The sequence below is a fragment of the Oryctolagus cuniculus genome, chromosome 21 (genome assembly GCF_964237555.1).
Source record: "Oryctolagus cuniculus chromosome 21, mOryCun1.1, whole genome shotgun sequence".
In the NCBI taxonomy this organism is placed as follows: Eukaryota; Metazoa; Chordata; class Mammalia; order Lagomorpha; family Leporidae; genus Oryctolagus; species Oryctolagus cuniculus.
The window spans coordinates 18,284,815-18,311,396 of NC_091452.1; the positions used below are offsets into that span (position 1 = coordinate 18,284,815).

General features: G+C 61.1%; 1 protein-coding gene across 7 annotated transcripts in view; it reads left to right on the forward strand.

The window, feature by feature from the left end:
• The window catches only part of ACACB (acetyl-CoA carboxylase beta), a 130,506-nt gene extending 108,529 nt beyond the window's left edge, over positions 1-21,977 (forward strand). For 6 of the 7 annotated variants that reach the window (XM_051835875.2, XM_051835873.2, XM_051835876.2 and 3 more), the window contains 17 exons: positions 1,332-1,487; positions 4,073-4,195; positions 4,303-4,572; positions 6,217-6,314; positions 7,164-7,284; positions 8,403-8,513; positions 9,675-9,818; positions 10,758-10,878; positions 12,229-12,325; positions 14,495-14,591; positions 14,882-15,017; positions 16,103-16,280; positions 17,786-17,898; positions 19,490-19,644; positions 19,854-20,024; positions 20,217-20,353; positions 20,702-21,977. In XM_051835875.2, coding sequence (XP_051691835.2) covers positions 1,332-1,487; positions 4,073-4,195; positions 4,303-4,572; positions 6,217-6,314; positions 7,164-7,284; positions 8,403-8,513; positions 9,675-9,818; positions 10,758-10,878; positions 12,229-12,325; positions 14,495-14,591; positions 14,882-15,017; positions 16,103-16,280; positions 17,786-17,898; positions 19,490-19,644; positions 19,854-20,024; positions 20,217-20,353; positions 20,702-20,828 — 2,355 coding nt within the window. In that variant the 3' untranslated portion in view covers positions 20,829-21,977. The remainder of the gene's footprint in view (positions 1-1,331; positions 1,488-4,072; positions 4,196-4,302; positions 4,573-6,216; positions 6,315-7,163; positions 7,285-8,402; positions 8,514-9,674; positions 9,819-10,757; positions 10,879-12,228; positions 12,326-14,494; positions 14,592-14,881; positions 15,018-16,102; positions 16,281-17,785; positions 17,899-19,489; positions 19,645-19,853; positions 20,025-20,216; positions 20,354-20,701) is intronic. The other variant, XM_051835877.2, reaches the window with a different exon arrangement.
• The last annotated feature ends 4,605 nt before the right edge of the window (positions 21,978-26,582 follow it).

The following is a 26,582-nucleotide window of genomic DNA, read 5'->3' on the forward strand; positions in this document are numbered from 1 at the left end:
GGTTCACATCCCAAATGCGTGCAGTGGCCAGGGCTGGGGCAGAGCCGGGGAATTCAACCCAAGTCGCCCCTGTGGTGGCGGCGACCCAGCTGCTGGAGCCATCACTGCTGCCTCGTGGGGTCTGCACTGGGGCAAGCTGGAGGCAGGAGCCACAGCCAGGTTCTCTGATCTGGGGTGCGGGCATCTGTACTGCTGAGGCGGACGCACGCCTCACACTTTTCATTCCATTTTCCATGAACATTTAGAAGTCTCTCTCCTCTCTCTCTCTCACACACTCACACACACACACACACACACACACGTGATTTTAGTAATTTTGAAATACACTGTATTTATTTGGAAGTGAAGATGACACCCAGGAAGTTGCGGAATCAGGAGAGCGAGTTCTGTGTCCCCTCTCCCAGCTTCCCCTGAGACAGTAGCTCACGCAGCCCCAGCAGCGTGTTCCCAACAGGGGATTGGCACGGTGCAGTTCTGTTCCCTCGAATACAGGCCGTCCTCGGATTTCACCGGCTTTTGTGTGCACTTGTGTGTGTGCGTGTGTGTACGTGTGCCTGTGCACATGTTTGTATGTGTGTGTGTGCAGATGGTAAGATGATCACGATCATTTCTGCAGCTCTGCCTCCATGTCTCCCCCTGTGCCGTCCTGTTTGTGTGTGCATATGTGTGTGCACATGTGTGGATGTGTGTGCATATGTGTGTGTGCACATGTGTGCGTGTGTGTATGTGTGTACATGCGTGTCTGTGAATGGTATGATGACTATAGTCATTTCTGCAGCTCTGCCTCCGCATCTCCTCTGTGCCGTCCCGTTCTCTGTGTGTGTGTGCACTGTGTGTGCACGCATGTGAGTGGTGCGAGGGTCATGGTCGTTTCTGCAGCTTGGCCTCCGCGTCTCCCTCAGAGCCGTCCTGTTCTGTGTGTGCATGTGCGCACATGTGTGTGCACGTGTGTGCGTGAGTGAGTGGTACGAGGGTCGTGGTCATTTCCAGCTCAGCCTCCGCGTCTCCCTCAGAGCCGTCCTGTTCTGTGTGTGCATGTGTGCACATGCGTGTGCACTGTGCACATGTGTGTGCACATGTGTGTGCGTGTGTGAGTGGTACGAGGGTCATGGTCATTTCCAGCTCAGCCTCCGCGTCTCCCTCAGAGCCGTCTGTCCTGGTTGTCAGCAGAGACACAGCAGGGCCGTACACCAGCCCGGACCCTCCCTTGAGAGGCTGCAGGGCTTGGCTTTGCCTTTGCGAGTCCGCCGAGGGCTGGGTGGAGACAGGGGAGGGGCGGCCAGGTGGTCCGCGGGCTCCCTCACCGTCCGCCTTCTTGCCTCCCGGAACAGATCATGTTCCACTCCTTCGGCCACAAGCAGGGGCCTCAGCACGGGATGCTGATCAACACGCCCTACGTCACCAAAGACCTGCTGCAAGCCAAGCGGTTCCAGGCCCAGTCGCTGGGCACCACCTACGTGTACGACTTCCCGGAAATGTTCAGGCAGGCAAGTCCCGCTGCTCCACCCCCGTCCCCCGGGTCCTCGGCTGCTCCCTGGGACTCAGGCTAACGAACACGGAGAAGCAAACCCTGGGAATGAGTTAGGCACCCATTTTCCCAAAGCAAACCCACTTCCATCCCAGAGATAAGGTAGTCCCAGGGAGACATTTCAGAAAATAAAGGAGACCGAAAGAAAGATAAAAAGTGAGTCCTCCATCCGTGTTCTGTGACCAATCAATTAGCGTTCTGTTGCCTTTGCTTCCCGCCTCTTAAATGTCCCCTTTATTAAGTCTCTGCCCCTCGCCAGGCTCCATTCTAAGGCTGGGTGGACCAGGGTGAAGAGCAGGGGGTTACTGCCTTGACTTATTTACTTGTTTGTTTGTTTATATTTGAAAGGTAGAGTGGCAGTGAGAGAGAGAGAGAGAGAGAGCGCGCACGCGTCCATCTGCTGGTTCACTCTCCAGATGGCCACAACAGCCAGGGCTGGGTCACACTGAATCCAGGAACCAGGAGCTCCATCGTGGTCCCCGATGTGGAGGCAGGGGCCCAAGTACTGGAGCTGTCACCTGCGGCCCCCCAGGGTGTGCGTTAGCAGGAAGCTGCATGGGAAGCGGAGGTGGGATTCGATCCCAGGTACCCTGTAGGGGACGCGGGTGTCCCAAGAGGTGGCGCCGTGCACTGGGCCACAACACCTGCCCCAAGCCTCCTTCCAGAAAGGAATCTTTCCTTACGTGGTTCTGATTGAAGGCAGTGGGAAATGCAGAGGGGGATGGGAAGAAGGAAACAAAGTCACGGCCAATGTGTGCACCCACTATTGATGCTTTTCAGTTGTAGCAACATTTGAATGTGTTCAGTGGTTGCTTTCTGCCCCTTTTTAAACAATGGAGCCGGGCCTGTAGAAGAGATAAGCCAGCTGACCTAGTGCTGGGCTGTCTCTCCACTCCCCCTCCAGTGCTCGGTGACTGATAATTGTGAACCCGAGGTCCAGGGCCTCCCACTGGGCGGGAAGTGTCCGTTCTTACCTGTGCCCCAGCTGGGGGAGATGCAGCACAGTTGGAAAAGCTACTCACCGGAGTCACTGCAGCCTGGCCTTGAACTTTTGCTTCCTGCTGCCCCTGGGCAAGTTCTGTACCTTTCTGGGCTTCATTTTCCTGCTCTCGAAAAGAACAGTGGTGGTACCTGACTACAGGGCTGTTGGAGAAATATATATGAAGTGTTCAGTAGGTGCCTAATATATATATATATATTCAGTAGGTGCCTAATAAGCAAATAAGTAAATATATGTAAAGAACTCAGTAGGTGCCTGATGAATATGTGTGAAATATTCAGGAAGTGCCCAATAAATACATATATGTGGGGTATTCCATAGGCACCTAATGAATCTGCCATTATGAATATCATTGTCTGTGTCTTTTGCCTCTGCCCTCGTAGGTCGTAGCAGAAGAAGTAAAACTGAATCAGAAGCAAATCCATTCTTTCTCTTTTTGATAAAGAAGCAGGGTACCGGTTGAGTAGCCTTTATCTGAAATGCTTGGGAGCATAGATTTTACCATTTTGCATCCCTGATTCAAAAATCTGAAATCTGAAGTGTTCCAGCAAAGTCTGATTCTTTTTTATTTATTTATTTATTTTTTTGACAGGCAGAGTGGACAGTGAGAGAGAGAGACAGAGAGAAAGGTCTTCCTTTGCTGTTGGTTCACCCTCCAATGGCTGCGCTGTGGCCGGCGCACCACGCTGATCCGATGGCAGGAGCCAGGTGCTTCTCCTGGTCTCCCATGAGAGTGCAGGGCCCAAGTACTTGGGCCATCCTCCACTGCACTCCCTGGCCACAGCAGAGAGCTGGCCTGGAAGAGGGGCAACCGGGACAGAATCCGGTGCCCCAACCGGGACTAGAACCCGGTGTGCTGGCGCTGCAAGACTGAGGATTAGCCTAGTGAGCCGCGGCGCCGGCCAAGTCTGATTCTTAGGGTCATGTTGGTGCTCAGAAAGTGTCAGGCTTCAGAGTGTTTTGGATTTCGGATTCCAAATCAGCGGCGCCCCAGCTGTACTGTAGACAGCCCCCACCTTTGCAAACAGCTGAAGTGGAAAATTTCCAAGGGAAATGGGTCTTATCAAAACAGATTCAGAGGGGCTGCACTGTAGCGCGGTGAATTAAGCTGCCACCTGCGGTGTCGGCATCCCAGATGGGCGCCTGTTTGTGTCCTGGATGCTCCACTTTGTGGAGATACATAAACCGTAAATAAATGAAGAGACGGCACACACTTATGCATGATGGAAAGATTCTATATTGTGAAGTTAGTTCACACAATTAGTACATTCAGGCTCACTCCAGAGTATTCTTTGGTAGAATTTGGAAAGCTGATCCTAGGGGCGTGCATGTGGCACAGCGGTTCAGTCCTCACAGGACCCCTGCATCCCATCTGAGAGGGCCTGGGTTCAAGTCCCACCTCCACTTCCATCCGGCTTCTGCCTAGGTGCTCCCTGGAGGCAGCAGGTGCACTGCCGTCCCTGGGCCCCCGCTGCCCACTGGGAGACCCAGACTGAGTTGTACCAAGGACATCACGTGTTTCCTCTCTCCTCCTGTGTCCCCAGGCCCTCTTTAAGCTGTGGGGCTCCCCGGACAAGTACCCCAAGGACATCCTGACCTACACGGAGTTAGTGCTGGACCCGCAGGGCCAGCTGGTGGAGATGAACCGGCTTCCCGGCGGCAACGAGGTAGGCGCTCGGCAGAGCCCAGCCCCCCGGAGGCCGGCTCAGTCTTCCTCCAAGGCCCCCCTGCAGACACAAGCCCGCTGCCCTGAGACACCCGCCTCTCCCTGCAGGTGGGCATGGTGGCTTTCAAGATGCGGTTCAAGACGCGGGAGTACCCGGAAGGGCGGGACGTGATCGTCATCGGCAACGACATCACCTTCCGCATCGGCTCCTTCGGCCAGGGGGAGGACCTGCTGTACATGCGGGCGTCCGAGCTGGCCCGGGCCGAGGGCATCCCCAAAGTCTACCTGGCGGCCAACAGCGGGGCCCGCATCGGCCTGGCCGAGGAGATCAAACACATGTTCCAGGTGGCCTGGGTGGACCCCGAGGACCCCCACAAGGTACGCACGCCCTGGGGCTGGGGTGGCCGCATGACGCTCAGCTGCTACAGGTGGGCAGAGCGCTGCAGGATCAGGATGGTTGTGAGTCCCGGTGACGCCACCCATGGAGAGGGCCACGCCTGAGCCCGTGCCACGGGGTCACGGCGAAAGGCTGGCGCGTGAAGCTTACTTTGTAAAATTCCCTTCAGGCTGTGTGCATAAGGTGTGCGTGAAACACTAGTGAATGTTTTCCCTTTTTTTGTAAAGATTTATTCATTATTTATTTGAAAGGCAGAATTCCAGAGAGGCAGAGAGAGAGAGAGAGAGAGAGAGATTGATTGATCAATGTTCCATGTGCTGGCTTACTTCCCAGATGGCTGCAATGGCCAGGGCTGGGCCAGGCAGAAGCCCGGAGCTCCCTCCAGGTCTCCACGTGGGTGGCAGGGGCTCAAGCACTTGGGCCATCCTCTGCTGCTTTCCCAGGTGCATGAGCAGGGAGCTGGATTGGAAGTGGAGCGGCCAGGACTTGAACCAGCGCCCATATGGGATGCTGGTGCTGGAGACGGTGGCTTAACCTGCTACGCCACAGCATTGGCCCCACAGAAGTGAAATTTGTGTTTAGACTTGGTCCCATCCCCAAGAACTCGTTATTTGCAGAAACTGGAGAATTTGAGAAAATTCCACATCTGAAACACTTGTGTCCCTAAGCATTTCTGCTAAGGAACAGTAAGTACATGAGTGTGCGCGCACACACACACATGCACACACACACACACACCCCGTGCGCAGAGAGCACAACCAGTCTGACTTTAACATCAAGGTTGGGGGGGGGGTGGCTGGCCTGAAGGGAGCGAGTACCTGAGCAGGTTCTTCAGGGTAGTGGTAATGAAAAGATGGAGGAAGGCTGAGTGGCAGCGGCGGTGGGAGAGGGCCAGGTGGGCAAAGCGGAGCTCAAAATGCCCGTGAGTGTCCAGCTGTTATTAGCCTGGGTTACTTACGCAGTGCTGACATTAAAAACTTTTTAAAACTTTGAGGGGCAGGTGCTGTGCCTAGTAGGTTAAGACTCTGCTGGCATCCCATATAAGCACTGGTTCGAGTCCCAGCTGCTCCTCTTCCGATCCAGCTCTCCACTGTGGCCTGAGAAAGCAGTAGAAGATGGCCCAAGTCCTTGGGCCCCTGCACCTGCATGGGAGACCCAGAAGAAGCTCCTGATTCCTGGCTTCAGATTGGCCCAGCTCCAGCCATTGAGGCCATTTGGAGAGTGAACCAGCAGATGAGAGACCTCTCTGTCTCTTTCTGTCTGTAACTCTACCTCTCAAATAAATAAATAAATAAATTTAAAAATTATTTGAAAGGCAGAGAGAGAGAGACAGAGATTTTCCATTGACCGACTCACTCCCCAAACGCCCACACCCGCCAGGGCTGGGCCAGGGGGACACCAGGAGCCAGGAGCTCCATCCAGGTCTCCTATGGGGGTGCGGGGGGGGGCCCAGGTGCCCGAGCCTTCCCTGCTGCCTCCCAGGGTGCGCATCCCCAGGCACTTGGTTATGGGATGCCAGATCACCCAGGCCAGTCATCCGCCACCGCGTTGACAGGCATTAACAAGCAGTGGCCAGGGGTGCAGGCAGCTGGACCCCCGGGGCTCACTGAATTCCGATTTTCAAGGGGTTCAAATACCTGTACCTGACCCCGCAAGACTACACGAAGATCAGCTCCCTGAACTCCGTGCACTGCAAGCACATCGAGGAAGGAGGAGAATCCAGGTAAGTCTGGGGGCTCCTGGCCCCTCCCTGTGCACCTGTGCGCAGGGCCGTGGCTTCTCGCCGCCGCCGCCCCAGGGCAGTATCTTCAAGGCGGGTGGTGGCGTTTGCGCCAGGGGATCCTTGAGTGCCCTCCGGGGCGAGCACGGCTGGGACCCTTGAAATGAACCACTCCTTTGTCAAAATCGCACAGCCTGCAGGGAGAATTGGGCTCCTGGCTCCGCAGTGACATGGTGGGCGGGGCAGGGGTCTGTCCACTGAGAACCTGAGGCCCCCCACCGACCGTCGATCGTTCCCAGGGAAACTTCGGTCTTCCCTGAGTGCGACCGACTAAATCAGGATTTCCCAGATGGGGGTTTCTGGAATGTGCATTAGTGATATGTGGGCCAAAAAAAAAAAAAATTTAAATTTCTGTAGTGAAATGAGCTTGCGAACACTGTGCAGGGCCATGTGATGTACACCTTGCTGCAGGCCTTCTCAGAACCTTTGCAGCGAAGGGCTCCGGCGGCTCTCAGAGCATGGGCGGGCATCGCAGGGGCCAAGGGGGCGGGCCCTGGACCCCGGCCTCCCCGAGCCTGGCGTGGGCGTGAGGGGCGGGGCTCGGAGCGTGGGTGGGATGGAGCTTCTGCGTGGGCGGGCATCGCAGGGGCCCAGGGGGAGGGCCCTGGACCCCGTTCTTCCCTTTGATCCCCCCCGCCCGCCCCGAGGCTAGCGTAGGGGCGAGGGGCGGCTCTCAGAGCATGGGCGGGCATCGCGGGGAACGAGGGGGAGGGCCCTGGACCCCGGCCTCCCCGAGCCTGGCATGGGTGCGAGGGGCGGGGCTCGGCCTCCGACGGGCTTCTGGTCCTGCAGATACGTCATCACGGACATCGTGGGCAAGGAGGACGGCCTGGGCGTGGAGAATCTGCGGGGCTCGGGCATGATTGCGGGGGAGTCCTCCCTGGCGTACGACGAGATCGTCACCATCAGCATGGTGAGCCCCCGCCCGCCCAGCCCCGTGGCCCAGCGAGGACCCCCGGGCATCCACCGTGTGCCTGCACCCATGAACACCGTGTGGCCACTGCGGTCACCTCCACCCCCGCCCGCTGCCCCTGGCTGGGAATCTCAAAGCCGCCCTTGGAAGTACTTCCGCGTGGACCTGGAACCCAGCTAGTGGCTACCTCCTCCCCCAACATCACCACGAGGCCGGGAAGCCATTTCTGATGGTTCATGGGACAAATGGAACTGACAGATAGCTAAGTCTGTGTTGATGCAGAAGGAATGGTTTGGACCCATGCCTGCCTTCTTCATGGTCCATTTCCCTCTGGTGTGAACACGCCATCATCCCGTGTGGGCACCAGTTTGAGTCCCTGTGCTGCAGGTCGGCTCGGGTTCCACCGAGGGTCCCAAGCCTGGAACCGCCAGCCTCGGCAGTGCCCGGCTCTCCTTAGAAATGTGCTCAGCCCCACCCCAGGGCTCAGACCCAGGAGCGCCGGGCAGGGTTTTGCTGCTGAGATGGCCTAGTTGTGGGCAGCGTCCACACACTGGTGCCCGCTCCAAGCCCAAGGATGACCCCTCGTAGGGCACGGACTTGAGGTTTCTTTTTTGCATCAGAATGTAGGAGCCTTTTCATTCCATCGTGCAGGGACCCAGGGCTCACCAGACAGTCCGCAATGGCGCAGGGAGTGCCTGTGTGCTGGTCCTCCCGCCTCCCCCGCGGAGCAGGATTGGAACCAGGAGCTTGCCATGGGCGCGGTCCTGTTAGCTCCACGCAGGCCGTCCCTGGCTTCCATCATTTTTATCTGCCGGGCTCTCCCGCACGTTTGGGTTGTGCGATGGCTCTGGAATGGCCAAGTTCAGTAGAAATGCACCCAGGCCTCCTAAGACCCCGAGCCTTCACCATCTGTTCACTTTTCCCGTGCTTTTCTTAGCTGGCAGGGTTCTCTCCGGATAGGAAGCCAAGCTCCAAGTGCCTGGTAGGACAGGCTTTTGCTTCTGCCATTTGGGGCTCAGGTGGAACCCGGGCCAAGCCGGAACTTCCATTTATGGCCACCAGGGGGCGATGAGGCACTCCACCCCTGGGACTCAGAAGGGGTGGTGTCTCCTCCACAGGTGACCTGCCGGGCCCTGGGCATCGGGGCGTACCTGGTGAGGCTGGGCCAGCGCGTGATCCAGGTGGAAAATTCCCACATCATCCTCACAGGAGCCAGCGCTCTCAACAAGGTGATGGGGCGTGCATCTGAGGGGCAGGGGTCGGCGCTGAGCCAGCCCAAAGCCAGGAGCCAGGAGCTTCCCCTGGGTCTCCCCCGGGGGTGCAGGGGCCCAAGCACTGGGGCCGTCTTCCACTGCTTTCCCAGGCGCATTAGCAGGGAGCTGGATGGGAAGAGGAGCAGCCGGGACTTGAACCGGCGCCCATATGGGATGCAGCGTCGCAGGCTGAGGCTTTACCTGCTAGGCCCCAGCACCAGCCCGGTGAGGGTCATTTCAAGTTCCCACTCTCCTCTCCGTGGGAAAGCAGTTACATTGCTGCTGCTGGGAGAGCTGCTGTGTAACTGCTGCAGACCGGGCCCTTGGGAGCCTAAGTAAAGTGAATGTCAGACTCTTGCGGTGAGCCCCGCTCCCTGTATTATGTTTTTAAAAGTTAGTATTTTGGAAAGTTTCTTTTTGTTCATATGCAAGGCAGAGAGAGAGAGAGAGAGAGAGAGATCGTCCATCTGCCTGTTCACTCCGCCAAATGCCGACCACAGCCAGGAGCCCAGAATTCAGTCCAGGTCGCCCATGTGGGTGGCAGGAACCCAAGTACTCAAGCCGTCAGCGGCTGCCCCTGGGCTGAGCACCCACAGAAACTGGAATTGGAAGTGGAGCCGGGCCGGGAACCCAGGCTCTCTGATGCAGGCTGTGGGTGTTCCGTGTGGCGTCTTAACCATTGTGCCAGTCCCCTGCCCCATAAAAAAATTGACTGAGGGGCCAGTGCTGTGGCGTAGCAGGTAGAGCGGCTGTCTGTGGCACCGGCGTCTCGGCTCCCACCAAGGGTCCCCAAGCCTGGCTCTGGTACCGCCAGCCTCAGCAGTGCCCGGCCCCACCCCAGACCTCAGACCCAGGAGCGCCGGGCAGGGTTTTGCAGCTGAGATGGCCTAGCCGTGGGCGGCAGCCACTGGCGATGGAGTGGGGCTGCGGATTGGAATTCCCTGGAAATCAACAGGACACAAAGTGGCGCCCTCTCCAAGCCCAAGGGTGCTGTTGTCATCGCGCGGGTACAGCCCGGGCAGCAGGGTTTTGAAAGGAGTCGGGTGATTCCCAAGTCGCAGCCAGGATCGCAGACGAGCCGCTCCACGGAGACCCTGGGCCGCGCAGGGTGTTGCTAACCGCGTCGCGTCCACGCAGGTGCTGGGGAGAGAGGTCTACACGTCCAACAACCAGCTGGGCGGGGTGCAGATCATGCACTACAACGGCGTCTCGCACATCACCGTGCCGGACGACTTCGAGGGGGTGTACACCATCCTGGAGTGGCTGTCCTACGTGCCAAAGGTGCGGCGCGGCCCTGCAGCCGGAGCCGGCTGTGTGTGTGTGTGTGCATGTGTGTGTATGTGTATCTGTGCATGTGTGTATATGTGTGTGTGTGTGTGTGTGTGTGTATCGGGGGGGCCTATGTCATCAAGCTCCTGTGCTGTGCCCCTGTCACCTCCTGGGTGGTGGGGAGCGGGGGGCACTGTGGGGGCGGCTGGAGCTCCATTCTCTAGCCCCTCCTCCTTCCCTGCCTGGCGCCCCGCCCTGCACCTGCTGTCCCGTGCCGTCTGGGTGGCACTCCTGCCGCGCCCAGGGTGTGTCTGCTGACTCTTTAGAAAGGGGTAAAGGGAGCGGTGACAGCCCGGTGGTCACGTTGCCTGTGGCCCACATCTGAATTCCTGGGTTTGATTCCTGGCTCTGGCTCTGGCCCAGCCTGGTTGTTGCCAGCATTTGGGGACGGGAGCCCCTCTCTCTGTCTGTCTGTCTCCCTGTCTGTCAAGAAAAGTGACAACGCTGGACAGTAGAGAACCCTCGGGCTTTCCAGGCTGGCTGGACTTGACTTGATTGCTGGCTGCTTCATGTTAGTGGGACCCTGGGACGGTCTCGTTTTAAGCCTCAGTCTCCTGACCTGTGAAATGGGGTGATAACAGCACCTGTGCCGCAGCAGGGACCCTTTCCTGCCTCTTTCATGCCCCAGGGCCATCTGTTCCCTCCGAGCTCTGGGGTGCCCTCAGGAATCTGTAGATGGGGCCTCAGGTCACCCGTGGCAGGGGCGATGCCTGACTCGCTCTCCAACCAGAACAGTGGCTCCAGAAGCCATAGTGAGGGGCTATTGCTGCCCACCCAGGCATAGTCGTAGCCAGAGTAGAACACACACACACACACACACACACACATATACACACACACACCAGATGACAGGCTCCGGGCACACAGTTGGAGCCTGACTCTCTCTTCTAGGATAATCGCAGCCCGGTCCCCATCGTCACACCCAGCGACCCCATTGACAGAGAAGTTGAGTTCTTCCCATCCAGAGCGCCCTACGACCCCCGGTGGATGCTCGCGGGGAGGCCTCACCCGAGTAAGTCCCGGAGTGCTCTGCCTGGAACCTGGGTCTCGTGTTCCATTCCACGGCCTGGGACAGAGGGAGGGGCACACCCGGGAGCCAGGGCAGGGGGAGGAGATTTTACCCCGATTTCTCACTGCCAGGAAGGAGCGGGAGCAGCTCTGGGTTCTGGAGCTGACAGTTGGAGGCGAGGTGCAGGCGGCGTCATGGCCTCCCTCTCTGCGCTGCCGCGTGGTCTCCTAGGTGGGAAATCCTGAGCTGAGACGTCAGTGTTTTAAAGAGAAGGCTTGGCCGGCGCCACAGCTCACTAGGCTAATCCTCTACCTGCAGTGCCGGCACCCCGGGTTCTAGACCCAGCAGGGGTGCCGGTTCTGTCCTGGTTGCTCCTCTTCCAGTCCAGCTCTCTGCTGTGGCCCGGGAGTGCAGTGGAGGATGGCCCAAGTGCTTGGGCCCTGCACCCGCATGGGAGACCAGGAGAAGCACCTGGCTCCTGGCTTCAGATCGGCTCAGCGCGCCAGCCGTAGGCGCCATTTGGGGGGTGAACCAACAGAAGGAAGACCTTTCTCTCTGTCTCTCCCACTAAGTCTGCCTGTCAAAAAAAAAAAAAAAAAGACGCCGGCACCGCGGCTCACGAGGCTAATCCTCCGCCTTGCGGCGCCGGCACACCGGGTTCTAGTCCCAGTCGGGGCACCGGATTCTGTCCCGGTTGTCCCTCTTCCAGGCCAGCTCTCTGCTGTGGCCAGGGAGTGCAGTGGAGGATGGCCCAAGTGCTTGGGCCCTGCACCCCATGGGAGACCAGGATAAGTACCTGGCTCCTGCCATCGGATCAGCGCGGTGCGCCGGCTGCAGCGTGCCGGTTGCGGCCATTGGAGGGTGAACCAACGGCAAAGGAAGACCTTTCTCTCTCCCACTAAGTCTGCCTGTCAAAAAAAAAAAAAAAAAAAAAAGAAGGCTCCTCCCCTCTGCCTCCCCTCCCCTCTCCCCAACCCCCCCCCCCAACCTCCACTTCTCCCTTTCCCACCCCTCCCCTCCCTGAAGTCCCACCTCCTGGCAGGCTCCTGTCTGTCCCCAGGCGAGGGAAGCGGAGTGCGGGCAGCGCTGGGGCGTTTGCAGTGCTGGCGGGCGGTGGGTGGCTGTCGGCTGTTCCGTCTGCACCGAGCCCCTGCCTTGGTGCATTTTGGGCAGCCCTGGTTTGGGTTTGGGTTTGTTTTTTTTCTTTGGCGCGAGGTTGGGGTCTGTGGCTTTCCAGGGCCCTGGGGTGGGGTGGGGGCTGAGGCGGCAGCTGGGCTGCCTGTCCACGGCCGGGCGGGTCCCGCGGACCCCAGGCGTCCTCATCAACCCGGCCTTCTGTTTTGCTGCCCACAGCTGTCAAGGGGGCCTGGCAGAGCGGCTTCTTCGACCAGGGCAGCTTCAAGGAAATCATGGCACCCTGGGCCCAGACCGTGGTGACGGGACGAGCCAGGTAACGCCGCGGGAGGGACCAGGGCACCGGCCTGGCTTCTCCAGGCCTCGGGACCCCAGTGCTGGGCTGGGGCCACCAGGGGCCTTTTCCACACAGCCCCAGGGCTTTTTGGAACAAGCAGCCAGTTTGGGGATGGTGAACCTTTTCATGACATCTCGATTCGTGCCCTGGAAGGCATGTCGGCTGGGGCCAGTGCCGTGGCGCAGCAGTAGTGCAGCTGCCGCCTGGGATGCCAGCACCCCATGTGGGCGCCAGTTCGAGTCCCGGCTGCTCCACTTCCAGTCCAGCTCCCAGCCGACGCATCTGGGAAAGCAGTGCATGATAGAGGCATCCCATCCAGCCAGCCTCTTGCTGGGGCTGGGCCCCTTGTCCCTGGTGTTCATCCGCTACTCTCAAGGGCTGTGAAAAGGCAGCCCTGGGTGCCCACCACAGACACTCAACTCTGGGAACCCCTTCAAGGAGGGCCGTGGGCGGGAGCCCCTGGTGCGCACTGTTGCAGTGGGAGGCCGAGATGCTGGGATGCTTTCGAAGCTGAGCTGCCCACTCTGCAGGGCTGTGGCCCTCGGCTTTGCAGACAGCCCCAGCTGTGTCCTCGTGGGCTGCCCCCCGGATTCCCGGTGCCGCCGTGTCCGAGCCACACGTCCCCGCTCATAGTCATCGACCCAGAGGCTTCCTGTGAAGATGAGAAAGGAGAACACACTTTTAAAAGTTTGGGGGAGAGTGAGGTCGGAGGGAAGTTTAGGGACAGGCGCTGATCCTGGCGGTTAAGATGTCCATGTCTCCCAATGGCTGGAGTCCCAGCTGCTCCCCCAACCCCGGCTTTCTGCCAAGGCTGACCTGGGGGTCGGTGGCCCTGGCTTCGCTAGCTGGGCCCACGTTACCCATGGCGGGGGTCTGGGTTGTGTTCCTAGCTCCTGGCTTCAGCCCCAGCCCAGCCCTGGCCATTGTGGGCACCCGGACAGGGAACCAGCAGTTAGGAACTCGCGGTCTCTCTCTTTCCACCTCTGCCTCTCAAATAAGCTAAGAAAAAAAAAAAGATTATATCAGTTCAAAAACCTTGAAATCCATGCTGCTTTTTTCACAATGTGCAACTTCCATTAACTTTTTTGAAGACCCATGTTAGGCTGGCTTTCAATTTCTTTTGCACCAAAATTAATATCTCCTTGAATTTTGCTTCCCATACACTTTTTGAAGTCCCCTTGTATGTGTGGCGCTTAAAATGTCCCAAGTGCGCCACAGGTGGTAGCTGCTGGTACTGCTGTCCCCTTCCTCCTGGGCAGTGCGTGTGGGCAGGGATTCTGGGCAGCGAGTGTTAGGCTGGTACAGTGTTGCTTCTCCCTGTTTAAAACACTTAAAAAACCAGAACCCCTGGGGGTGGCTGTTAGGGTACAGCAGTTTAAGCCACTGCTTGGGACCCTGTATCCCATATGGGAGAGCTGGCTCGAGTCCCAGCTGTTCCACTTCCAGTCCAGCTTCCTGCTAACGCACCCGTGAAGCAGCAGGTGCTGGCTCACGTGCTGAGTTCCTGCCCCTCACAGGGGAGACCCGGATGGACGTCCTGGCTCCTGGCTCGGCCCCAACCCTGGCTGTTTGGGGCGTTAGGGTACTGACCCAGCAGATGGGATCTCTCTCTCTCTTTCAAAGAAGTTTTAAACTATTTTTTAAAGAAAGAAACTTGGCGCCCCAGGCTGTCTATTTGTAAAAAGTGACTTGGTGTCTGGGCTCGCGCTGGCTGGGGTGCTGGCTGCTGGCCCCGTGTGGTGATCCAGGCTGAAGTTCCAGTGAATTATGGTGACAGACGATGTCCTATTTGGTTCCTCACCACTTCCACGGCCCAGGGGCCATAAGCAGCTCACGCCTGCCATGTTGGATGGTGCCCGCAGAGAACACGACCTTTATCACAGAAAGTTCTAGAAGGTCACGCTAACCTGGGCACTCCGCTGGCAGCTCTTGCCCCTAGAGGGCACGCATAGGTCTCCCAGCTTGTGACTGTCCGCTTTGGAACTTCTTCTAGGCCGTCTGATGAAGCCCACCCCTGGATTAAAAAGGGGGTTTCCCTCTCCAGGCCACCCCAAAACACCCACACTGGGGCTGGGTGGGCCCCACCGACCCCGGGGTCCTCTCGGGGTGCTGCTGCCTGGTGCTCAGCTCACCGTGCTCGCCTTGCAGGCTGGGGGGCATCCCCGTGGGCGTGATCGCCGTGGAGACGCGGACTGTGGAGGTGGCCATCCCCGCGGACCCCGCCAACCTGGATTCCGAGGCCAAGGTGAGGGGTGGCTCCCAGCGGGGAGTCTGCGCCGCTTTCCTGGCTCTGAGACCTCGCAGATGGTGGCCCTGGGGGCAGGGCGCCTGTGTCTCGGGCCCTCCCTCTGGGGGCTGCATCGTGTCCCACACCGCCTCCCTACATCCTCAGGGGGTAATGAAGATCCCAAGGACGCCCCCCGCCCCCGCCCCAGATGCTGGGCTGGCGCGGCCCTGCCCGAGCTCTGGGCGCCGCTCTGGTGGCGCTGGTGCCCCGTGGCCTGCAGGCGCCTTATCCGGGCCTCTCTGCCACAGGTGGTCCAGCAGGCGGGCCAGGTGTGGTTCCCCGACTCCGCCTACAAGACGGCCCAGGCCATCAAGGACTTCAACCGGGAGAGGCTGCCGCTGATGCTCTTTGCCAACTGGAGGGGTTTCTCGGGGGGCATGAAAGGTGAGGCCACGCCTCCGGGTCCCGTGTGAGCCCCAGGGTCGCCTGGGCTGCAACCTGGCAGGAACCCCGAGACAGGAGACGGTGGGGGGGGTCCCATCAGCCCGTTCCAGAGATGAGGAGCTGGGGGCTGGAGGCAAGGTGTCACTCCCCCGAGCTGCGCTGTGCGTGGCAGCACGGGAAGCGGCCGGGTGACACGGTCCCCTCCTCGGGGCCGCTGGGGGCCGGAGGGACCGCATGGCCGTGCTCAGGTGTTTAAGGTGTGGAGCACGTTTGCCGAGATGGTGGCTCTCGGGGCTGGCGTGGGAGGCAGGCTCAGCGCTGCTCTGAGCCTCAGTTTCCCTGCTTTGTGAAGGGGGGTGGGAGCAGAACCAGCCCCGGAGGGGGGGGCAGGATCTGGTGCGCTGACCCGAGCCCCCCCAGCACTGCTGTGTTGATGGCTGACAGTCACGGCCCTCGTCCCGGGGACGTGTTCCAGGACCCCCCAGTGGGGGCCTGCAGCTGCGGCTCGGGACCGCATAACCAGGAGGGCTGCTGAGCGCCTGCTGTATACAGCATGGTGTGTGCGGTGTGGGTACCCGGGCCAGGCAGGCTCACACCCCAGGGACTTTATGACGCCCCTCCCCCCGAGAGGGGTGTGCCACTTGAAACTCCTGTCTTGCTTGCTTCTGGAATTTTCTATTTCATATTCTTCCACCCACCACTGACTGTAGGCGTCTGAACCCACAGAAAGCGAAAGCAGGGTTCAGTGCTGGGCTGCTCTGCGGTCACCACGTGTGACAGTGGAGGGGGCGTGGCCTGGTGGGCGGTCAGGGCAGAGCCGCCCATGGGCGTGTTGGGGGGAGGGACAGAAGATCGCCCGACCAGAGCTGGACCTCAGGGCCGGTAGTCGCTCCCTGCGCCTGTGTCCCCACCACGTAGGGCACAGTCGGCCTGGACCAGCTCTTGGCTCCTCAGGACCCTGTGGACGATGGGGCTAGGGCTCTGTGGGCAGGTGGGCGGGCGGGCGGCACAGGGGCCCACGGCCACCTCCCTGGCGGGCGGCGCGGGGGCCACGGCCACCTCCCCAGCAGCTCTGTGCCCTGCAGACATGTACGACCAGGTGCTGAAGTTCGGGGCCTACATCGTGGACGGCCTCCGGCAGTACAAGCAGCCCGTCCTCATCTATATCCCGCCCTACGCCGAGCTCCGCGGTGGCTCCTGGGTGGTCGTGGACTCCACCATCAACCCCCTGTGCATAGAAATGTATGCGGACAAGGACAGCAGGTGCGTGTGTGGCCCTCAGGCTGGCTCAGCCTGCTCACTCCCCGCCCGGAGCCCTGCACCCGTGGGCCGAGGGCTGAGCACCGTGGAGTGAGTTTCTCACGGCCCCAGGACCTCCCGCTTGACCAGTCCCAAACTAGGCCAGCGCGTGGTTGGGTCTTTTCCGCTGTTAGTGGCTGGAGCCAGGAGGTGGTGCACAAGTTGTTGTCTCTGTTTTCGTAACTCAGACCCATCTTCTCCCCAGGGAAGTTTGCAACCAAGAAATACAAAGGGAAGCCAAACGCACCCGAGCTTCCTGGCAGCCTGGGTGAAAAGGGAAATTGGCTCAATCCTTTGGCTCAGTCCTGTCTCTCAGTATCTCTGAGTTTCTCCCAGAGCTGTGATTTCCTGTGGGAGCTGTTTTATTCAGTTTGATGACCCAGAGCCCAGCACAGTGCCTGGGTCTTGGGAGGCAGTCAGCAAATAGTGGCCGAACAAATGACTGAGTGGACAGTGGCGTGAGTGAGTATCAGTCTTCATAGAGACCTGCTGTAACAGGATTGGCCCCAGGAGCTCTGATGGAGAGCATGTGGGTGCCTCCGAGGGGGCAACTCTGTGGCCTGCTGTGCCGGATGCAAAGTCAGCCCGAGCCACAGGCGTGCCGCCCCTCTGTTCATCCCCCATGCAGTCAGCGAGGATCTGATGAGCGCCTACCACATGCCAGGCCCTAAGTTAGGCATCGAGAGAGGGTGGCAGCCCGCCAAGCCCTTCCTGCTCTCCTGGCGCCCAGGCCTGGGGGGCCGCCGAAGTCTGTCCTCCAGGAAGGCTCGAGGGACTCAGCAGCACCCAGGGGGGTCATCAGCCTTTCTCACCCTGGCCCCCAGGAAGCTCAGAGCTGCCTGTCGTCTTTTCTCAGAGGGTCCGAGCCGTCAGAGGAGGAAGAGGTTGGGGAGAGGCCGAGGAGGCTGGGAATGGGAGGGAGCTGAGCCCCCCTTGTGCCTTCCTGAGCTCAGAGGAGACCAGAGACGGTGTCCCAGCTGCCTGAGAGCCTACACGGGCAAGGTCTGGCAAGGTCGGAGGAGGAGACTCGGCTGCAGTGGGGAAGGCGTGAACCCCTGCCGCTGATAGCATTGTTTGAAAAAGTGGGTTCAGCCCCTCCCTCTGTAGATACCCACACAGAGGCCCAGAGAGGGGCAGCAGCCTGCCCAGGGACACACAGCCCGTGAGCACGGGAGCTGAGCCTGCATCCCAAGTCACAGCCCGTGAGCGCAGCAGCTGAGCCCGGGTCCCGGGTCACAGCCCGTGAGCGCAGCAGCTGAGCCCGGGTCCCAGGTCACGGCCCGTGAGCGCAGCAGCTGAGCCCGGGTCCCGGGTCACAGCCCGTGAGCGCAGCAGCTGAGCCCGGGTCCCGGGTCACGGCCCGTGAGCGCAGCAGCTGAGCCCGGCCCCCAAGGTGTCCCAGCCCCCTCAGCACCCACCAGCTGTCACCCGCTGGCTGGGTGGCCTCACCCACCCCTCTCTTTCTGCAGGGGTGGGGTGCTGGAGCCCGAAGGCACGGTGGAGATTAAATTCCGGAAGAAAGATCTGACGAAGGCGATGAGGAGGATGGACCCGGTTTACAGGAAGCTGGTGGAGCAGCTGGGTAAGAAGCCGCCCATGGGCCCGGGCAGCTCCCCAGGGCGCGGCGCTAGTTGTGGGGAATAACATACATGTAAAAGAAAACAACAGATGAAGACGTCCCGAACCCAGCCACCATCACTGGGCGATCACCCCATTTCAAATCAGCCGCTTTGAGGTGTATGTATATACGTGTGTGTGTGTGTGTGTGCACACACAGAGGTTAGATGTCCCCTTTCACAAATGCCTGGGGCCAGAAGTCTCCTGAAGGTCAAGATTGTGTCCTTGGATGGGGAAGTCTGGGTACACGCAGCGGTCCTGGAGCCGGGACCCTGGTTGAGCGCACAATCACAGTCAAGTGTATCCCGTTCACGGCTCCCGCACCCAGGCAGGTGCGCCTGTGTTCCGACCGCGTTCTGCATGGAGGCCACGCGCGGAAGGTCCGTGTGCGGTCAGGGCTCGGCTCCTGGATTTTCAGAGCAGCGAGGCCGCGCCTGTGATGGCTGGCTCTGCGGCTGGCACGGCCGGACCTGGGCGCATGTGCAGTGAGGCCCGAGGCTTCCCGCCACTTTGGTCTGGGGGACACCTTTGCTTGCTCCTCGTGTCCAGATGGTTCTCCCCGTGGACGCTCACGCTGGACCCGCACTCCCAAGCTTCTCCATAGCGAGTCTGGTCTGGCGTGGGGGGGGGGCACTGATCTCCGAGGGTGAGTTCAGAGGTAGCGTCTCCTGTTTTCCCAGTCTGGGGAGGGGGTGACATTGTTTATGTAAATTTTGGGAGGGGGAGGAGTTTCCTTTTTGTAAACTTTTATTTTTTGAAGATTTGTATTTTTTATTCAAAAGGTAGAGTTGGAGAGGGAGCGACAGCGAGAAAGAGAGAGAGAGAAATATCTCCATCTACTGGTTCACTTCCCTAATAGCTGCAACAGCTGGAGCCAGGAGCCCCATCTGGGTCTCCCATGTGGCCTGCAGGGGCCAAGCACTTTCCCCGATGTATTAGGGAAGCTGGGTTGGAAGTGGAGCAGGGGGGACTTGAACCCATACCTACGGGGTGCCGCCGGTGGTGCAGGCAGGTGGCTTAACCCGCTGCGCCACAGCGCCCGTGCCTTGGCGGGAGGTGTCTCAGGCAGATCCAGTGTCTGGAGCCGGCATGTCGCCCGCCCAGGGGTGAGGGTGCCTGCGCCCGTCACCCGAGCGCCTGGGGCTGACCCCAGCTCTGGCGCCTGATTCCAGCTTCCTGTTCGTGCGGAGCTGGGGGGCCGCGGTGGAGTCGTTGGGTTCCTGCCCCACGTGGGGCACCTGGGTTGAGTTTCCTGCCCCCAGCTGTTGGGGGCGTCTGGGGAAGGAAGCCGCAGATGCCAGCTCACTCTGCTAGCTCTGCCTCTCGAATATATTCGGTTTTTGATTGGAAGGCAGAGTGGCCGAGAGGGGAGGAGACAGGGAGGTGTTCCATCTGCTGCTGCACCCCCCTGCCACGGCCGCGGCTGGGCCAGGCGGGGCCGGGAGCCCAGAACCCGAGATCTGACGGCCGCGGGCGGGTTTGGGCTGCCCGCTGCGTGTGCGTCGCCGAGTGACAGCCGAGGGAGAGCGCGGTCTCACGCGTCCGCCCCGCCGCAGGGTCGGCACCGCTCTCGGAGAAGGAGCGCCAGGACCTGGAGAGCCGGCTCCGGGCTCGCGAGGAGCTGCTGCTGCCCATCTACCACCAGGTGGCGGTGCAGTTCGCCGACCTGCACGACACGCCCGGCCGGATGCTGGAGAAGGGCGTGGTGTCGGTGAGCACCGCGGGCGGGGGGCGTGGCTTCGGGGACACCGGGTCCGCTCGCCCTGGGACGGCCTCCCGCGGGAGCCTCCGCCCCCCTGTGCGGAGGTGTCCTCCCGAGGGGGCGGCGGAGGCTTCCCATGTGTTCCGGGGATGCCCAGCGAGACCCCCACGGGCGCACCCATCCATGCCGGGGGCTCAGGCCGCGCCTTGTCCGCACAGGACGTCCTGGAGTGGAAGACGGCGCGCGCCTTCCTGTACTGGCGTCTGCGCCGCCTGCTGCTGGAGGACCAGGTCAGGCAGGAGATCCTGCGCGCCAGCAGCGAGCTCAGCCACGTGCACATCCAGTCCATGCTGCGCCGCTGGTTCGTGGAGACCGAGGGCGCGGTCAAGGTGGGCTCGGGGCGGGGCCGGAGGGGGCGGGGCCGCGGAGGGGCGGGGCGGGGCCACGGAGGGCCGGCACTGAGGGGCGGGGCCCGAGCTGGCGGGGTGAGGAGGCCCTTGGGGAGCCCAGGGCTGGGGCCGAGGGGTGTGGGGAGCCCAGCACCGCCCCTTCCCGCCTTGAGGCAGCCTCTGCACCCCCAGGCCTACCTGTGGGACAACAACCAGGAGGTGGTCCGGTGGCTGGAACAGCACTGGCAGGTGGGGGACGGCGCACGCTCCACCATCCGCGAGAACATCAAGTACCTGAAGCGCGACTCGGTGCTCAAGACCATCCGGGGGTAAGTGGCCACGCTCCGCCGCTGGCCGCTGGGCGCCGGGGCCGGTAGGCGGTAAGGAGGGCGAGGCGAGCCTTGCTGGCGCGGGTGCAGGTGCACGGAAAGTGGAATTGAGTGCTGAGTGGCTGCACCCACGGGCTGTGGGGCCCCCAGGAAGGCAGGCAGCAAGGGGGGCCACCAAGGCTGGGGAGTGGCACCTGTCCACGTCCCATCACACCCGGAGCCAGGCTGTGCCACCCAGGCCCCCTCTCCCCCGCCCCCGATGGCCGCAGCAAGAAGGGGATGAGGGTCTGTATTCTGCCACTGTGCTGAGAGGCAGGAGTGACCCCGCCTTCTGTCCCCGCCCTGCAGCCTGGTTCAGGAGAACCCCGAGGTGGCCATGGACTGCATCGTGTACCTGAGCCAGCACATCAGCCCGGCCGAGCGTGCCCAGGTGGCCCAGCTGCTGTCTACCTTGGAGAGCCCGGCGTCCACCTGAGCTGCCCGCCCGGCCATTCCCGGGACCACAGGCAGGAAGACCGCGCCAGCCACAGGCCCTCATGGGACCTCGGGGCTCGCAGCCAGATCAACCAACTGACCGGCACCCCCGGGCGCCGCTGGCCCCCAGCCTACGCCCCTCTCAGCGGGGGACCCAGAAGACCCTCTTCCTTCCGAGCAGGGGTCGGCGTCCCCTCGGTGGGGGGCACGTGGGCTGCTTCTGTCTCCAGCCGGCCCCTCTCGCTTTCCAGCGCCTGGCATGTGGGATCCAGCGGCTCGTCTTCTGTCAGGTCCGTGGGCTCTCTCACTTCCGTACTCCCAAGACCGGTTCCCGACGTGAGCACCTTGAGTCTCTGCAGGAACAGCGCAGAGAGACAGGGCTGGAGAGGAGCCACTCGGGCAAGGTGCTCTGTGGACGCCGCCTCCACCCCTGGAAATGGAGTGCCCGAACGTCTGTCAATTAAGGCAACACGCCGGGGGAGGGGGGGTGTCATCAGGAGCCGCCGGCCCCGCCCGCAGGGTCCAGGCTGTGTTGAAGATTCCAGGGGCCCTGCACCTCGGGGTGTGCACCCTCCTGCCAGAGCTGGGGTGCAGGGGCGGGGCCCCCACCAGGCTCAGCGCCCGGCTTGCTCAGGAATGCCCCCCCGCGCGCGTGTCCCGTGGCGGCCCGAGAGCCGGTGTGAGCCGGCTCTGCCTCCCCTGTGGCCTTGATGTCCACGCCGGGCTCCAACCCCGAGGGGCCATGCCGCGGGGGACCAAGGACTGGGCTGGGAGCCCCTACCCGTGTGCTCAGAGAGGACTTTGCGATGCCCCCAGCAGCCCCACAGCACGGGGACCTGCGACCCTGTGGTCCCTCAGCCTCCCTGCCTGAGACGGGGCGGGCGTGGGTGGGCGGCGTGTGAGCTCTGAGCACACTGGGCCTGGGATGCCCGAGCGGGGATCTGGCCGTCAGCCAGCGGCGGGCCTGGGGGGCAGGAGGAGGAGGAGTTGCCCCTTGTCCGACCCGAGGCCTCACAGCTGGGGCAAGGAATGACCCCTCGGGAACAGAAGGTAAAATGCCTTTGGGTCGGGGCCCTCAGTAGCTGCTGCCCCGGGCCGGCGGCCGGACGAGCTGCCGGAAATGAGCAGAATAAACTATTTTTTGAAGGAAGCACTTGTGCCATGGCTTGTGTGGGTCCAAGGAGGCAGGCTGCCTGCCGGGGGGTCCCCTGGGAGCCCCTTCCCACGGTAGGGCCTGGGTGGGAGCTGGCTCGGCCGTCTCCCCCGGATCTTCCCTGTTGAAGCGCCAGGGGGCGCTGTTGAGAAAGCAGCTGCATCCCAAGAGAGGGGCGGTGCAGGGCTCTGGACCTCTCCCAGTGGGGCTTCCCTCCCTGCGTGCACCCCTCCTTTGCATGCCGGGAGGGCCGGCGTGCACACGCCTCTCTGCCGCCTGTCTGCAGCGGCCTCTCAGCGCCAGCGCCAGCACCCACGGCTGCTTCCCTCTGGCCAACATCTCTTCCAGGGATCTCTACCTGGGCAGGAAGCCACCCGAGATGGAGGGAGTCCTCTGGCTATTGTTTTTGGACGCCTAGTTGCAGCCATGCCTGAAGCCAGGGCCCAGCCCCAGGACCCTATACTTTACGATTTTTAACGCCTGCAGCAGTTACAGTTGGGGCTGTATCCTCAGCTCCAGCCGTGGCCCCGTTAGCCCTGGAGGGCGCTGTTGGTTTCCACCCACGTCAGCTCCGTGACGACGCTGTGCACCTCTGGGAGGGAGGTGGGGAGCTGAGAGCTGGCTGAAATGCAGCCAGGTGTGCGCTCACACCTTTTTGTCTGGGGGGGGGGGGGCGGTTCTAAGGTTCCAGGAGACCACTGCTACCCGGACCCAGAGGGGCTCCAGCCCCTGACACGAAGGGGTGCAGCACTGCGTGGAGCCCCCACACGTCCTCCTGTGCACTTAAATCATCGCCAGATGCTTCCAGCTGTTACACTGGGGTCTTACAGAATGAAGACAAGAAAGACTACACCTTCAACCTGGCTGCTGTACTTTTCCCGAGTATTTTTCTTTTCCCTTTTAAAGACTGTTTACTTGAAAGAGTTAGGGTGGGCACACACACACACACACACACACACACACATCTTCCATCCGCTGGTCATTACCCAGAGCTGGGCCAGGCTGAAGCCAGGAGCCTGAAGCTGCTTCCGGGTCTCCCACGTGGGTGCAGGGGCCCAAGGACTTGGGCCATCTTCTGCTGCTTTCCCAGGTGCATTAGCAGAGAGCTGGATCAGAAGTGGAGCAGCCGGGGCTCGAACCTGCACCAGTATGGGAGGCCGGCACTGCAGGCAGGCTCAACCCACTGTGCCACAATGCAGCCCCCCCCCCAGTGTTTCAACCTACGATTGGATCCGTGGGCACAGAATTCATGGGTGCAGAAGGCTGCCTGTGCATGGATGATCACAGAGCTTCGAGATGACACAGCGGGCTGCGTGGCTGGCGAGGGAATCCCGGGCCTGCAGTGACTGTGGCCCCAGAAGAAATGTTCTCATCAGCTTTTTTTATTGAGCAAGTGCTACGTGCCAATCACTGTGTGAGGGAGCAGAGCTGTGAACAAGGCAGCCCACTGGGCCTTTGGGAGCTGACACCGCGCATTGCCCGCGTAGGAATTGTAAGTGGCTCTCCATAAGGAGAACTTTGTGGTCCCAGCTGTGCCTGCTGAGCCCAGAAATGCCCAGGGTCCTGCCTCAGAGTCCATGTGACAGCAACAGGACGCAGACAGGAACAGGGATGTCCCAGGGGCCACGGAGAGGCTGCCTCTTGGGTGTCCGTAACTGCCTGCTGCTGGGTTCTGCCTGGGTAGCCAGTGCCCGAGCCAACCTCCCCCCGCGTGCCCGTCCCCTGTTCCTGACGCCCTTGGGAGGGACTCCTCACTGCACTCGCGGCTGCTCCCAGCCCCACCTCCCACCCACCAGTCTGAACAATCAGTTCTCACTCACCTGGAGGTCCCCAGAGTCCTCTGGTTGCTGAGCTGTGGTTGGACCGTGCAGAGCAGTCTCTGGGCAGGTGCACAGCAGGGAGCTCATCCAGAAGCGGAGCAGCCGGGACCCGAACGGACACTCCGATACAGGACGCTGGCATCGCAAGCCGCTTAACCCACTGTGCCACGACACTGGCCACTGCCAGTCCTCCCCTGATGGACACCTGGCTGCCCCCACCTCGGGGCTGCTGGCCCAGTCGTCCTGGGAGCCTTGGTGCACGAGCGCCCACGCGAGTCCCTGCCTTCACTGCTTTGCGTGTGCGCCCGGCCGTGGAATCGCTGCATCAGCGACACGTCCTATTTTTGGTGTTTGGAGGCCTCACCACTGTTTTCCATGGCTGTGGCACCAGTTTACATCCCCACTGCCAACTTCTCCACAACCTGGCCAGCATGGTTTGTCCTCCGGGCTGTGGTGTTTGGGGTTGGCTTTGGTTTTAACAGCAGCCGGCCCAAGAGGTAAAAGCCAAAAAGCAATCTTAACTCAGTAGTCCCAGCGTGTGGAGCGGGGTGGTCGGGGGAGCAGGGCTGTGACAGAGTGGGCTAAGCCTCCTCCTGTGGCACTGGTTCGAGTCCCAGCTGCTCCACTTCTGATCCAGCTCTCTGCTATGGCCTGGAAAAGCAGTAGAAGATGGCCCAAGTCCTTGGGCCCCTGCACCCATGTGGGAGACTTGGAAGAAGCTCCTGGCTCCTGGCTTTGTATTGGTGCAGCACTGGCCATGTGGGGAGTGAACCAGCAGATGAAAGACCTCTCTCTGTCTCTCTGTCTCTGTCTCTCTCCCTCTCCTTCCCTCCCTCTCTCTCTCTAACTCTGCTGCTCAAATAAATACATAAATCTTAAAAAAACAGTCCCTGGACCATTCACCTGGCGAGCCCCAAACGTCGAGGGGCTAACAGCCGGCACCTGTGCGCCTGCAGGCTCCACAGCCCTCAGCCCGCCTTCCCACTCTCCATTCTGTCTGCTGCCCTGCCAGTGGGGCCGGAAGCTGCAGCCACGGCGCGGCCAGGCAGGAGGGACCCACGGGAGATCTGCTTGTCTTTCCGCAGTTCTCCTGGCGCCTGGTCCTCCTTCACAGCTGCCCTAGGTTCCTGTAGGATCCACACGAGGCCAAGGGCTCCACTGGTCTGGGTCGGCTCCGGCTGCGGCCCCCCACGCTTCTCACCTGGGATCTTCTCACCTTTGCCTTGGCCATTCTCCAGCGTAGCCGGGGTGCTTGTTTACAACTTGGCCCTCCCCAGGCAGGGCCCCAGCAGGTGCAATCAATGGTCTGAGCAGGCTTCCTGCGTTCGTCAGGGATGCCGGTCAGTTGTGGGTGAGGAGGAGGCATCAGGTTTGGCGTGGAGTGGAGATGCTGGGGGTCGGGGGCGGTGGCTGTCAGAGGTGAGTGGAGCTGTTTCTCATTCTCTGAGCGTCTGCTTTCTGTCCGGAGGCGGCCGGGTCTGAAAGGTGCAGGGAGTAGGCTGGGCACCGCGAGAGGCCTGTCTTGGCTTCTCCTCCAGGGGGCGCGCTGCTAATGAACCTTCCATTGTTTGAGCTGCAGGTCTGCTCTGGGTGCTGCCAGCCCTGGCCCCACCCCCACCCCCACCCCGTGCCTGTGCCCGCCTGTGGGGACAGTTTGCGCAGCCAGCGCAGTCCCAGCACCCCGCTGCCTGTCTCCTACTTTTAACATTTTAGTCCTGTCCGTGAATCTCCGGCAGCCGCCTCTGGGAGGCCCACACCCAGCTGGGCAGTGGGGAGCCAAGGAGAGACGGGAAACTGCAGACCTGGGGTTCAGACTGAGCCATGTCCCCTTAGGGCTTCCTGAAGCAGCCGAGCCCTCTGGGGTGGGGCCCCCGACCCCTGCCTGCTCTCCCGTCTCGGCCTCTCTAGGCTTTGCGTCCTGTCTGAATGGGGCAGAACTGGCCTCCATGGCTGCTGTGTGTGCCAGGAGCAATGTGGGCAGGTGCAGCTGTCAAGTTCCCAGCCTTGTGCCCTTCTCCCCTGTCGCTGTGTTCCTGTGTCTCTGTCTCTGTGGTAGCCGGTGTCCTGGTGACCAACAGGCCCACCTGCTTGGCCAGCTGCCCACAAGTCTGTTATGTAATGGTTTGGCCCTGGGCCCCTGTTGTCTGTAAACCCAGATAAGCAGCTAGGGGCCATGGCTGGATGCAGCTGGTGTGACTGTGGCTGCGTGTGGCTGTGTGTGGCTGCATGTGTTGTGTGGCTACGTGTGGCTGTGTGTGGCCACGTGTGGCTGCGTGTGTTCTGTGGCTGTGTGTGGATAGGTCTAGATGTCTCTGTGCGTGTATCCGACCATCGTCACGGACACAAAGGCAGCAAGCAGCTGTTCCCTGTGCCTTTGTCACCGCCGCTGTGAGTGCAGGAGATGCAAACCCACATACAACTCAGTGTTGCTCTCGGACCTGTTGGGATCCAGTTGTGCTTGTCCAGGGCCCTGAGCCCCCGGCGTGCACTGTGGCTTCAGACGACACGCGCATATCATCCTACAGCCCTGGCTGTCAGGAGTCCCACGGGGGCCTCCCTGGGCTGCACCGGCACGGCGGCCGGGCTCTCGGAGCCACTAGAGCACAAGGGGTTTTCCTACTCCTTCCTGCTTCCTAAGGCATCTTCCGTGACACCTTCATCTCCCTCTCCTTCTCCCTCCCTCCCTCCCTCTCTCTCTCTTAGCCAGACACAGACACAGCTTGTCCACCCATTGGTTCACTCCCCCAGTGCCCACCGCAGTCAGGGCTGGGAACTCCACCTG